Source organism: Strongylocentrotus purpuratus, unplaced genomic scaffold, assembly GCF_000002235.5.
Source record: "Strongylocentrotus purpuratus isolate Spur 01 unplaced genomic scaffold, Spur_5.0 spur5_scaffold_12, whole genome shotgun sequence".
Taxonomy (NCBI): Eukaryota; Metazoa; Echinodermata; class Echinoidea; order Camarodonta; family Strongylocentrotidae; genus Strongylocentrotus; species Strongylocentrotus purpuratus.
In genome coordinates this window covers 28,316,586-28,330,717 of record NW_022145597.1, presented here as the reverse complement: position 1 = coordinate 28,330,717, position 14,132 = coordinate 28,316,586, and the positions used below count along the sequence as shown (strand labels likewise).

Sequence of the window (14,132 nt, the reverse complement as noted above, 5' to 3'; positions counted from 1 at the left end):
TCATAATAAATGAACTTGTCTATAATGGGCAGATAGGGGTTGTTTATTGGTGACCAGGGGGAGTTTCATAAAGCTGTTCGTAAAGTTACGCATGACTTTACGAGTGACTTTGATATGAAAAGCTTAATGAGATGCTCAATCATTATTAACTGCATCAACTAAAGTTGAACTGTGCAGATGTAGATTAAAATTCTTATTTTAACAAATATTTTAATGCAAAGTATATTTTTTGCCATAATCTAATTGAGGTTATTGGAAATATCAGAAAAAACTTTGGGCATCCTATCTGGCACTTCATATACAGGTCGTTCGTAAAGTCATGCGAACAGCTTTATGAAACACCCCCCAGGGTATATAAAGAGATGTAACTGATCTAAATTGATTCTTCATTACAGAGTTGCTATTGATATCAATTTGTTATCAATTTGACTCGTTACGGTGGATTCACAAACCACAGCGCTATCTGGTGACATCAGTGTAAAGACAACTTCTCATGATGCATTATGGGAAAAAGTCGGGGGAAAAAAAAAATCAGCTGTGGCATTATTATATACTCTAAGAGATAGGGGCATTAAATCTGAAATTTTTGTGAGGAAGGTTTGAATAACTTATCCGGGGTAAAAATTTGCGCAAATATCAGAACAATCAATCTCATTGAGGAAATATACATAGTTCAGACTACTTCGGTAATTTTGATAGGTGGCTAGCATTATGCTTCGCTGCACAGCACTGGTTGAAAGATGTTGCGGCTTGCCGGTGGGGGCTGGAGAGGCAGTTATTTTGGAAAGTCTTGTTTAAAGACGGGGCACAGGACTATTTTTTTTTGTATACTTCTATACTTGTATATTTCTATTTGGCTCATACAATGAAACTTCTTCCAAGAACAAATTTCACATATCTCAACTGCCTCATATTGCATTTGAGAAAGGAAGTACATATTTGTATTTTTATATATCTGATTGTGCAGGAAAGTTTTGTACAAATTACAAAGATATGTATTCAAATATATAAGGTCTTAAGTCAAGTACAGTATATGTGCCTCTTTTTACATTCAGGGATTATCAGGATGAATTTGATCAGTCAAATGAGTCAATGAGATGAAGGAAAATATTCCATGTACATGATAGAATGTTGTAATATATGACATATTACAATAGAATTTTTTTTTAAACTTCTTGGGATCTAAGAGATTATCTTGGTATTGAAACCTTCGTGGCTGAAAAAAAGAACAATATGCACATACAAAAATGTAGGATCAGGATATTTACCTTGTTATAGTTTTGGTATTATTTTTATGCCTCCGCCACCGAAGGTGGTGCCGGAGGCATCATGTTTTCGGGTTGTCCGTCCGTACGTCCGTACGTCCGTCCCGTTTGACCGTTATCACAATATCTCAAGAACCATTTAAGATTTAAACTTAAGACTCGGGAATAGTATTTATCACCATAGGAAGACGATCTGATTAGATTTTGGAGTACGTAGGTCAAAGGTCACAGGTCACAGAGGTCAACTTATGAAATTCCTTGTATTGAGTTTGTTAGCGCGATATCTCAAGAACCATTTGAGATTTAAACTTCAAACTTAAGGATAGTATGTATCACCATAGGAAGATGATCTGATTAGATTTTGGAGCACGTATGTCAAAGGTCAAGGGTCACAGAGGTCAACTTATGAAATTCCATACATTGAGATTGTTATCATGATATCTCAAGAACCACTGGAGATTTAAACTTCAAACTTAAGGATAGTGTGTATCACTATAGGAAAACAATCTGATTACATTTTGGAGCACGTAGGTCAAAGGTCAAGGATCATAGAGGTCAACTTATGAAATTCCATACATTGAGATTGTTATCATGATATCTCAAGAACCACTGGAGATGTAAAAACTTCAAACTTAAGGATAGTATGTATCACCATAGGAAAACAATCTGATTACATTTTGGAGCACGTAGGTCAAAGGTCAAGGGTCACAGAGGTCAACTTATGAAATTCCATACATTGAGATTGTTATCATAATATCTCAAGAACCACTGGAGATTTAAACTTCAAACTTAATGATAGTGTGTATCACCATAGGAAGACAATCTGATTAGATTTTGGAGCACGTAGGTCAAAGGTCAAGGGTCACAGAGGTCAACTTATGAAATTCCATACATTGAGATCGTTATCGCGATATCTCAAGAACCACTGGAGAATTTTCACTTCAAACTTAATGATAGTATGTATCACCATATCATAATATCTCAAGAACCACTGGAGATTTAAACTTCAAACTTAATGATAGTGTGTATCACCATAGGAAGACAATCTGATTAGATTTTGGAGCACGTAGGTCAAAGGTCAAGGGTCACAGAGGTCAACTTATGAAATTCCATACATTGAGATTGTTATCATGATATCTCAAGAACCACTGGAGATTTAAACTCCAAACTTGTTTAAATTGCTCTATGGCGGAGGCATCATTTTCCACTGCGCGCAGTCAAAATTCCATCTAGTTTAGCAATGTCCCACTTTATGATTAAAGGGCAATCCAACCCTTGAAATAAGTTGATTCGTATGTAAGCAGAAAAATAACAGAAACAGAATGGCAAAAGTTTGAATTGAATTGGACCAATAGTAAGGAAGTTATGAATGTTTAAAATATGAGATCACTAAGTGCGAATCTCAAATTGGGAGTTCGGTCAGTGGATCGTAACGTAGGACGTGGATAACTATCCCATCTGCTGTGTACAACGGAAGTTCCTTCTCCCTTGGGGCACTACTCAAATAGATAGCATATTATTATAGGTCCTCTAAAAAGAATAGAACCGCTTGAGCGATGAATTTTTGAAAAATTTAAATTTTAGTCTTTTTATATGTTGGAACAGATGGGAAAGTAGTCTGGCACTACATCACATTGTCATAACCACTTCAGCCAATTTGAAGTGCCCATAGGTATGGTGATTACAACATTTATCAATTCATAACTTTGTTATAGTTAACTAGATTTAATTGAAACTTTGATCAGTTTGCTTATCTGATTTTTCTGCCTCCTTTTAGAGTATTTGTCTATTTGGCTTGGATTTCCCTTTAATCTTTTTAAGCACTTTTCAACCAAAAAACTAAATAAAACTAAAATGTTTATCCATTGTTTAACGACAAGCACTACCATTTTTTTTCATGAGCCATGATTTTCCACCAAATCTTTGTTTTGAGGATATCCTGTGTAAATTTAGCTCATTGTCAAGTTTAGGCAATTTTGAAATTACACCAAGTATGTAATACATAGATAATATTAGCATTCATGGTATTTTGAATATTATTTGCATCTATTTCCATGGTAACTATTTGATAAAGTGCAAATATGAAGCTCCTGTTATTGATCAGATGCCACTCACATCAGGGGAGTGTTTCACAAAGCCTTTTTTCAATGACAAATTACAAAAATCAGTGACAAATCTGCTGATAACCAATCAGAAGCAAGGATTTCAGTAGCTTATAACAAAAACTGTCATTTGTCACTGATGAAAAGTTTTGTGAAAAGCCCCGTTGTTTCCCTTCCATTAGCTTTAAAACGCAACTGTTCCTCATAAACCAAACATAAGATTACATTTACTGTTGTGTATAAAGCAATATGATTGCCTATCATGTATACAATAGGGGTTGCTTCTCATTAAATTTGTACATGTAGTAAAGACATAATAAGTTGTACAACATTTAATTGTACTTGATATTGTTTATCATATGGTCATGAGGACCAAACATATGATTTTGAATGATTTATTGTACAAATAAACTCAAATATTTTGATGTTGATACAAATGAGTATGCAGTCATTTATGTTTGCCTGTTTAATTCCTGCCTTCCCTATTTTTATATTTGTTTTGTTGTGCTATTTTTTTGCTTTTGTTGTGTGTGTGTTTATTTGTTAGTTTTTGATTGTTTCCATTCAACTATTTTAACCTCTATTATGAAAGGTTTAAAAATACATAAAGGAATATCACTTCTTCCATTACACACCAGGGAAAAAATTACTATTTATTTTTCGGGGGCTACTTTTCAAGCTTGCATGCATGAAAATAACAATCTAAAATTTGTTTTGCATTGAACTCTGTGCAAATTTACAGGGGCTCTTTTCTGATTTTCGGGGGCTATTTTGGGCATTTCGGGGGCTAATTCGCCCCGAGCCCCCGTGTATTTTTTTCACTGTTACACACTCTTGCTCGTCCTCTCCCTCTCTCAGGAAAATAATCATATCATAACAAATGTTATATTATTTCATACATTTTAATTCAAGAAGCTAAAATAAAGAGAAATAAAAAAAAAGGTTGGCTCTCTTGCCATTCTGTATAAAGGGTAATGTTGGTTAGTTGCACATTTTGAATCTGAATATTGTTGAATTAAATGCAAAATGTTGATTGTTCAAATTTTAAAATAAAGAATCCTACATGAAAAACAAAATGGACTACAGACTGTAAAAAATCTTTAAAAAGGGAAGAGCCATAAAAACAACTGCTCATCAAAAGGTATATTGCTTAAAGTTAAAAATCAAGTGACAAGACATATCAGTCTTCTCAGTACAGCTGAAAGACTTTGAGAGTTTTTGTATCACTAGACGAGGACTGTTTGGGTTGCGCTCTCTGTGACTGCTGAGCAAAGTGGATTCTAAGATGATCCAATGCCTTCCGGGATCTTCTATGTTCTGTCTGTTCCTTCTCCAGCTCTGCCCTGCACTCCCCAAGCTCTTGGTACAGAACAGCAATCTGTGATTCATACTCGGACCTCATGGTCTCTTCCTTCTCCATCGTCTCCAACCTATGTCTTGTGTCCGCTTCGGATAACTTGATCCTCACTTCCTTTAGATCCTGCTTGGTTTGAGAAAGAGCCTTCCGAAGGTCGATGGCCTCTTTCCTCATTTTCATTCGCTGCTCGACAACTTCCCTGTAGTCGTCTTCTGCCATCGCAAGCTTGCTTTTCTGTAGCCGCACATCCTTGGTTAGATGTTGGTTTTGTAACTGCAATCTCTGATTTTCTTGGTGTGACTGTTTAAGTGCGTTGACTTTGGTGTTGAGAAGCTCAGCCTGCTGTTTGTATTTCTTGTCAAGGTCTTTGTAGTGTCTCTGCAGAGCTTTTAATTCAATGTGAATAATCTGTTTCTCTTCTTTGACTTTCTGAAATTCCTTCCTAAGGATCCCTATCTCTCCTGCAGTCCAAAGACCATCTTCAACAGTTTCTGTTCTATTCTCCTCATCCCCATCACGACTTCTTAACGCTTTCTCCTTCCGTGAAGATTCATTCCTCTTCACCTTACCCGTCAGCCTCACTCTCTGCTTCAAATCAGACAAAGGCTCACCGACCTGAATGTTCTTGTGCTTGGGGATTTGTGCCTCGGCATCCATTCTTGCCTTGACTTGCTCATATATATCCTTTGCCTTCTTCCTCTGTGCGAGCCTCCATGCCTCCTGTGTGCCTTCATCAGCCTCTTGTGGTTTTCTTGTAAGGTCCGAGAGACTAAGGCTGAAGTGAGGTGGGAATAAATCTTCTACCCAGTGCCTCTGGCTGGTGGCTGTGTCTTGCATGGTGTACTGCGACATACTGCAAAGGTAACAGTAGGAAAAGAAAGTAGTTTTATTTAATGCTCTTGTCTAGATCCAAATGTTTCTAATTTCTGCTTTTTCATCATTATCCTGTATCTCGTTCAACCCATATTAAACAGTTATCTGGGAGAGCAGGCTCAGAAATGAACTTGAATGAGACCACCCTGTTAAAATAAAACTATAATAAATAAATAAAAATCATACTTGGAAGTTGGAACCATCCCAAAAATTAATTGACGATTAAACAAAATATCAATGTTGTTATTGAATTACTTCAGTCCGCTGGCAGTAAATATCATTTCTATAAACTTTCACGAATGCCAACTGATTTCTTCAAAGTCAAAGACAAAGTTGCATGCAAATGATAGACCCTAATCACAAATTCACAATGTCAAAGATAACATTAACAGACCTTACAATCTTGATTAGAATAGATATGTATTAATGCCACACTAAAGCAAGGACTGTTTGTTTGGAAATATAAATATCAAAAGATGGATCGGGTATGGACAGACAAGGGGTTCTGCTCGAATAACCGACACGGGCGCAGAGCTGAGCCATGGCATATGGCACAGATTACTTATCAAGACACCCAACTACGAGTAAAAGAAGTAATTACACTATGAATAGGGAGGCCAATGCCCGGGCGTAAGGCTTCTACACCTACGATTTGTGCGCTCGTCGCCCACTTCAAAAAATTAGCAAAGGGAAAAAAATGATGTAAAAATAAAAATTGAAGAAAATATGAAAAGAAAATACAATTATACATTTCACAACATACCTATAATCACGGATCTGTAACAGTCTTTCACCATTTGTTGACAATCTTGCAGATTTTGACGTTTTTTAATCCAATAATTGTGGTTGCAGACGACCTTGACGCACTCGCACCACCGACTAAGAAAATCCTAGAGGGCGTAGAGGTTTGCTCACTAAAAACCTTCTCATTGGCAGAAGGTAGACCCTAAAAATATGGGATCCGTTTTGAGTAAAGAACTTTTGATAGAGATCAACATTTCAGATGTTCACAATTGCCACTTCTAACAACTAGAAAATATAAAGAAAAAAGATTATATCTTTTTAAATACAGATTTTTACAAACTGAACATTCGAAAGTAGATAGAGTACGATGTTTCTGTCAATCTTGCGTTGGTTTGAGCCCTATAGCTACATCCATCTCAAAATGAGAAGGAAAACAGTGAACAGTGACGTCATTGTTCGCGCCAAAAATAAAGGGTATTGCGACATAATCTGAGCTCCGGTCAGAGCGTGCCCAAAGCGTAGTCTTATTTATAGACCCTAGTACCTTATTCTCACAGCACTAGATACGAGTGTCGTGAAGTAATGTATGAGAAGTGTTAAAAAAGATATTTCAGTAAAAAAAAAAGTCTACGTGAGCAGTCTATACTCCAATTGAGAATTGAAATGAAAGCCATGATTTGAATGTGTGTGTTGTATGATACATGGTTAGTGAGTGTGTATGTTACGTATAGCGAAAGGGAGAGAGAGAGAGAGAGAGTGAGAGAAATATTAGTACACGTACGTTGCATGCATGGATGTGCGCTATGATTGTGTTCGCTGCAAGATGGATTTTAATTGGACCTCGTAACTTCTCGATCGTTGATAATAAGGAATACTCATGAGGAAATCAAATTATTGGAATACACATCTAAGGTAAATATCAATGAATTATATATATTTCTTTCCTTTTTTGAACCATCGTCTTCGGCTCGTAGTAGTAGAAGATGTAATCGTTCGCACATTGATGGCTGGACTTCAGCCTGCATCGGGGCTTGCCTGTGTCGGTGGAGGGATCAACTAAGAAGAAGAAGGTGTGTACGTGTGCGACCGATTCAAGGCTAGCCGCTGTTGAGTGATTGCACTTTCGCGCGAAGTTTTAAACTTCATCATGAACTTTGTCCCTCGGGCCTGTCTAATTATGAACGTAACTTTGCGACATGAAATATAATTGTTTCAAGGCTCTTACGTACGGAAAGGCGTAGAAGGAAATGGCTACAAACCAGCTGGATATCTCCTATTTGATGGAACCTATGGAGTCGGCAGATGGGTGGATTTTCTTAGTGAAAGTAAATGCTTTCTTTTAATCTTAGTTTTAGTATAAACAAATTAGTAATTAAAAAGTTAGATTTGGGCATTGGCCTCCCTACTATGAACATGACAGACAAAGAAAGCGGACAAAATATACAGTTCCTCAGGTAGACAAAGGAACATCCCTTCACTGCCATTATGTAAAAAGGTGAATATGCATGTGACACCTGTTCTACACATTTTTACATAATAGCAGTGAAGGGATGTTCTTTTGTCTACCTGAGGAGCTGTATATTTTGTCCGCTTGCTTTGTCAGTCATGTTCATAGTGTAAGAAACATGAAATTGAACTTGAAGCCCGACTGCTGAAGGCAATATCGTTATCTTCCAAAATGTAAAGGTGGTAATATTCACGCGACGTGTGAACTTCGATTCTAGTTCTAGATCTACTTCTAGTCTACTTTCCAATCGCAATCCCGGCCCCGCAGACAGTCAAATTCAAGGGGACATGGATGGCAACATGTGGGACCGAGGTTAGGCTTATAGAGTTTAGTCATAATTAAAAAGATGAGGCCAATTTCGATAGTTCAAAATTGATTACTTGGATTTCATTGTTATTCCATGGTTATTAATGAAATTTTAAACCAAAATATAACAAAATATAATGTATTGTTTACTCACTTTTCGCATTTCTTGCTCTCCAATCTTAATGTTGTTGCGTTGGTTTCAAATTTTAATTTTCCCAGCAAATTTGTTGTTGTTGTTCGTTTGGTATTAATATAATGGCTATTAGTCAAATTTGACTATTGTTGCCAATTTCATCGCATCTCTTTCTTTTAATGTCTTGGTAAAATTATTATTTCTTTCTTTCTTTTTCCAATCTCATTTTAATATAATATTAGTCATAGTCTACAAAAAAATAAAAACAAAAAATTATTTCAAATTAAACCACGATCCGCACACAGTTCCAACTCACGCTGGCCCTGTCCTTTCTATGATGCCTTCTTACCAGCCCAGCGAGTTATGTTACGCCGTACGCTTCTCGGTTGATAAACTCAACCTAGGTCACTCTGGCATAGACAAGGGGGCGTCGTGTACCTGTATGTTTAGAGGGTTTATTTATTTATTAGGAGAAAGACAACTGCATAAGCAAAACACTTGTGGGCTTTATTAGTTTATATGAGTTAGTTCATGAAATTATTTATATAGCGCATGACTTTTAACTACTATAATCATTGGGGGGTGACATGCTTTCGAGTAATGATATAGCAAGTTTTAATTGCTTTTTTTCTTTTCCCCAGCAAAAAACATGCATGGTGTCTCTCAATCACTAAAAAACAAAAATAAATGAAAAATTCTTCGCTTCACTTTTTCCGCTCAGAACTTATTTATGACAAAATTAACGGCAACTTTATCTCTAATAAAATCATAGTTTAACTATAGGTTCTTATATATTTATGTACGATACTGTGGGATAAAACGATAGATTCGGCGCTATTATTATTGTTCAAAAATCGTTTATATGTTTTCGTGAAGCCTTGCAGAAAGTATTGGATTTCTACTTTCCACCTCCCTTGGAATTATTGTAACGTTGCGTCGTCTAAATAAGAGGCACTATAGCTAGCATATTTTTGTTACGGCATAATCAAAATGATGATAACTGGAATAAAATAAAGGGGAATATAAAGGTAAACAGTTAACAAAAAAGCTATTGCATACTACCAACTTTCAATTTGCTGCCCGACCCCACATTTTTTCCGCATGCGTTCTTGTGAGACTCCCACGCATTTTGTATTTGTAATTTTATAGTGAAATCTGACTATAATTTTCGAGTTTTGTGTTTGTGTAGTTGATCATTATTTTGTAATAACTTTGAGTACTTTTCCTCCGAGCAGCATGTGCAGCTGCCCAGTCCCAATAACTGTTTAAATCTTTCAGTTTTTTCAATATGCTATATCTCCCGCTCTCTTTTCTCTCCTGAAACTCTCTTATCTCCTCTGGTTCATCTCTTTCTCTCCCTTTCTCCTTTCTTCTTGTCTTTCTCTTGTTACTTTCATTTCTTGTTTTCCCTTCTTCATTCCATTTCTCTCCCTAGTCTCTGGCTCTTCCTTCTTGTTTGAAGGAGAGTGAAGCTCGGGATGGGGTGGGGGGGGGGTAGTTTGGAGTTACTTTTCCCCGGGGCTACTTTCTCCTTTAATCCCCTCATTCTATATATTCTTCTCTATTCTTCCTTCTATATAGAGTCTTCTTTCATTAATTTTATCCCTTTGTTCTATGCAATTTGTATCGTATGCATGTATTATTTATCTATTCATGCTTTTATGCATTTGCTATTTTTATATGAATGTATTTATATTCCTTCTATATATTAGAGTCTTCTTCCATTTATCCCTTTGTTCTATGTAATTTGTATCATAATGCATGTATTATTTATCTATTCATACACTTTTTATGCATTTGATATTTTTATATGAATGTATTTATATTATAAATTATGTATAGGTTGTGTAATTTTGTGTAGGCTAATATGCTTCACCTGGATGGAAAGTTTACTCTTTTGTTTTGGAAGAAGAAAAATGATAATATTTTAGTATATTCTATTCTGTGCATGTGTATAGATGTTTGCAACCACTTCAATGCCCCCCCCCCCCATCCCCTCCTCACTCTCTGTCTCTCGCTCTCTCTACCAACCTTTTCTTCAAATGTAATTGGATATCAAATACACCATCCCATACAATGCTAACACGTTCAATTGTAAAAACATTAATCACTTGATTAAGGAAAAGGTTAAAATGAAAGTTATTCATAATTATTATTACATGAAAATTAATTGGATGAGCAAGCCCCATGGGCAATCGGTAGGTACATACAATATTCAGTGACAGGCAACATGAAATTATAATATTTCTAGCCTGCATGTCTGACAAATTGATTAAAACCATCTGCTCTATTGCTTTTGATGGAAATACATTTTCTTGTTAGGTGAAAGTGAACAAAACATATACATTTTACTCATTTCGTTATTCTCTATGTTCAAATCCTTTTTTATAACCTGGTTTCCATTTTTTGTTTGTTAAAATCGTATTTTGTAACTTTCTATATTTATTTATATTTTTATATTTGTATCATATACATTTTACTCATTTCGTTATTCTTTATAATCAAATCCTTATTTATAACCTGGTTTGCAATTTTTTGTTTGTTAAAATCGAATTTTGTAATTTTCTATATTTATTTATATTTTGATATGTTGATGAAATGTATATACTTGTTTGTGTCATGAAGGGCCTCAACGAAAACCAGTATCTGTTTGCTGATTGGGCTACCCTTCTTTTTAAAGATGTGTTATAAATAAACAAATACAAAAAAACAAGATATGTTGAGGGAACATTGTAATTAGTACAGGTCCTGACAGAATCAATATTTTCTTAACCTTTCAGTCCATGTAGCCATTGGAACTAATCAAACAATAGAGGTTGCTCTGAAATCTAATTAAAACACCGATTGACCAAAATTATGGTGCAATCACTCTAATGCAGGGATGCCAGTTAGAATTGATCAGAGGGCCTGAAAATCACCTAAAATGAGCTATTTTGTACCCCAAAAAAGCCCAACTATTGTCTGAAAATAACTCGCAAGGGCCTGAAGTCAGGCTATTGCCTGAAAACTGGCATCTCTGCTAATTAATGTATCATTTGAATGATGAATGTCATCTTGCCCCTCACAATTATTTTAGAGTGAAAATTATTTTTTAATGTTTTTATAATCCCTCTACAGTCTACACACAATCAATGTTTTATGTTCAGTACTGGAAACTACACGCCCTCCATCCCCCTCCCCCCCCCCCCCCCACACACGCACACAAACACACGCAAACACATAAATAGTAATATTGATAATAGTGACATTAATTTTATAAAGGAAAGAAAGAGCTAAGTAATAAACATTGTAACTACAAATTAGATACTAGAAAAATAACACTCCTGCACTTCACAATACCATTTCAAAAACTTTGGCCCATAATATATCAACATCAGATTAATACATTTCAATGACTACAACAAAAGTGAAATAATTCTTTTGATTTGTTCCTTTTTATTATTGTTACTCATGTTAATTTCATTCATTTATGAATCAAAATCTCAAAAGTTCCTCTCTTTATTACATGTACATCACAGAATGAATATTCTAGATATATATATATATGCAGCCAGGTTTAATTCAAATTTGATCAAAATTTTGAAGGTTAATTTGTTATTTTTTTCAAAACATGACATTGAGAATAATACTGGTGGGGATTGTGCCCACATATTTTGATACTGCAAATCAAGTACTCTATTTTCTGGTTATAACAGAGAACTGGCATACTGAGATGAAATAATTGACTAATTCCAAAAATTCCAATCATAAATTATTAACTAAAGACAATATTACTCTGTGTGAAAAATTCTGGAAAGGAGGTTCCTAACCAAAATTGAACAGATGAATATTTCTAGTTTAGTGCCTACAAATAGCTAAGAATGTTAAGACTTAAAATTCTAAGTTATTTAAAATGAGACCATTCTACCCAAAAATAAATTAAGTGCAAGCAGATCAAATACAAAAAGAATTACTTTCTTCATAAATTTTGTTTATCTACCTCTTAAGAGTCTGAAAGATGTCAACAATTTTGAAGAGCAACTGATATGAAAAGATACTCACAGATTTGAGAAGTTTTTTCTCAAAATTTTAAACATTTAAAAAGCATTTTCAAATATTGAAGCTCATTTTCATTTTGTTTATAGTAAGGGTTTCCTGCCTATAACAGAGAACATGTTGGTGAATATAATATTGACACATTTTTTCATTCTCATAATATAAAGAGGGGCAGTATCCAGTCCCATAACTTGTTTGAAAATGTGTTTCAATAAATTACAATAATAATTTGTCCTAATACTGCTGTGGTACAATTTATCAAATTTCCTCTATATTTCATGATTAATGAGAATAAAATATAATCTATTGTTTTGACAAGAAGCGGTGGTTAATATCATTCCTGAAAAATTCTCTTCAAAATTTCTGCAGATACAATGTATCATCTTTGAACTTTTATGATACAAGAATATGTCATTACCATGGTACACGTCGTAAAAGATTTTTTGAATCTTCATATCTGCACATAATCATACATACACCTAAAGACATACAGAACTGGGTAGTGGTGTAGCACTGATTTTTTTCTTCTTCAAAATCTTACATTTTTTAAGAAACGGGTTAGAGCTACATAATGCCCTTCTAACCCTAGATCCAACTATGTCAAAGGTCATATACATGTTGAACTGTTTCTACATAGTAACGACCTCTTACCAGGTCCCTGCTGTTACTACTTCTAAAAGCTGAATTATTGGGACTCAGGTTTCAATGTACAGGTAGACAGAAACTTTACAGTGTTTATATATGTACAAGTATGTACCAAAATCTTATTAAAAGAGAAGCACTATACAGGAACATATGTTTACACAGAGACAGAGGTTGTCATAATAATATTATTTAGACATTACATTTTCTCAGAGATTAATCATACTTACAAAATATCAAATTGAACCTCGTAATGTACCAATTTCAACATACTCAACCAAAGTTTGTTTTATAAAAAAAAATATCACATTTAACACAGACTAGTCATATTTCTACCAACAAAACATGAATTGGTATATGTACAAATACATTCATTGAAAAGAAAGAGGTTTGTATTTTTGGTATATGGTGTCATTCAGGCACAAACGTGGAAAATGGAAACTGGATTTGAAAGTACCAACAAATAATTTTTTTTAAATTTTTTTTTAGAATCCACCCTGATCAGTGTAGAACTAAACATCACTACATAGTCTTGAGATGTAGAAAATTATCAAAAATCTTGTTCTCTAGATTAGAAAAGAATACTATTAGCCAAGCATGACATAATATGTGTTTAAAATAAGTGTGCATTACTTAAAACTGTCTAAATGTGCAGTGTTTACATGATAGTAGGGTCAAATAGTTGATGAGAAAATGAGGAAAGACATAACCTCTCTCTGGAGCCAGAAAGGTGTTAACTCATGTCATTTTGCAGAGTTAATGTCCCTTCTGGCTCCGAGCAGTTGATGAAAAGATTTTTTGTTGTTTGTTTTAAAGTCTAGGCAAGTGAAAGCAGTTTTCGGTGGTATTTTGAGTTGGAATAATCAATTGGTTATATATGTAAATAGATCCCATACATGCAAGTATACAAAGAGCCAATGATTGCTATAAGAATCTACATACAACAAACTCTCCTTGAAAATTCTTCACTGACAAACATGACATATGTAGTGTATCCTGTAATAACAACAACATAAAATCATCTTGTGAGAGCCAAAAAGTCATTACGGTAGTTGAGATACTTTTACATAGAGTTAATGCCCTTTTGGCTCTCAGCAGACCCTTTATATATCAGTCGGTAACAAGAAATGTGTAATAGTATATGTTCAATATTACTGCTATCTTACAT

General features: G+C 34.7%; 1 protein-coding gene across 1 annotated transcript; it reads right to left on the bottom strand.

Annotated features, from left to right (window-relative positions):
* Positions 1-4,253: 4,253 nt before the first annotated feature.
* On the bottom strand, positions 4,254-8,378 carry LOC586803 (coiled-coil domain-containing protein 160). The gene is made up of 2 exons (XM_011681924.2): positions 8,309-8,378; positions 4,254-5,577 (listed from the first exon to the last, which is right to left on the bottom strand). Exon 2 carries the CDS (start codon positions 5,574-5,576, stop codon positions 4,557-4,559), a length of 1,020 nt encoding a protein of 339 aa, XP_011680226.2. The 5' UTR covers position 5,577; positions 8,309-8,378; the 3' UTR covers positions 4,254-4,556.
* Positions 8,379-14,132: the final 5,754 nt, after the last annotated feature.

Excerpts from the sequence above, each read along its gene's own strand:
- LOC586803 (XM_011681924.2), bottom strand. The coding sequence starts at position 5,576 with ATGTCGCAGTACACCATGCAAGACACAGCCACCAGCCAGAGGCACTGG.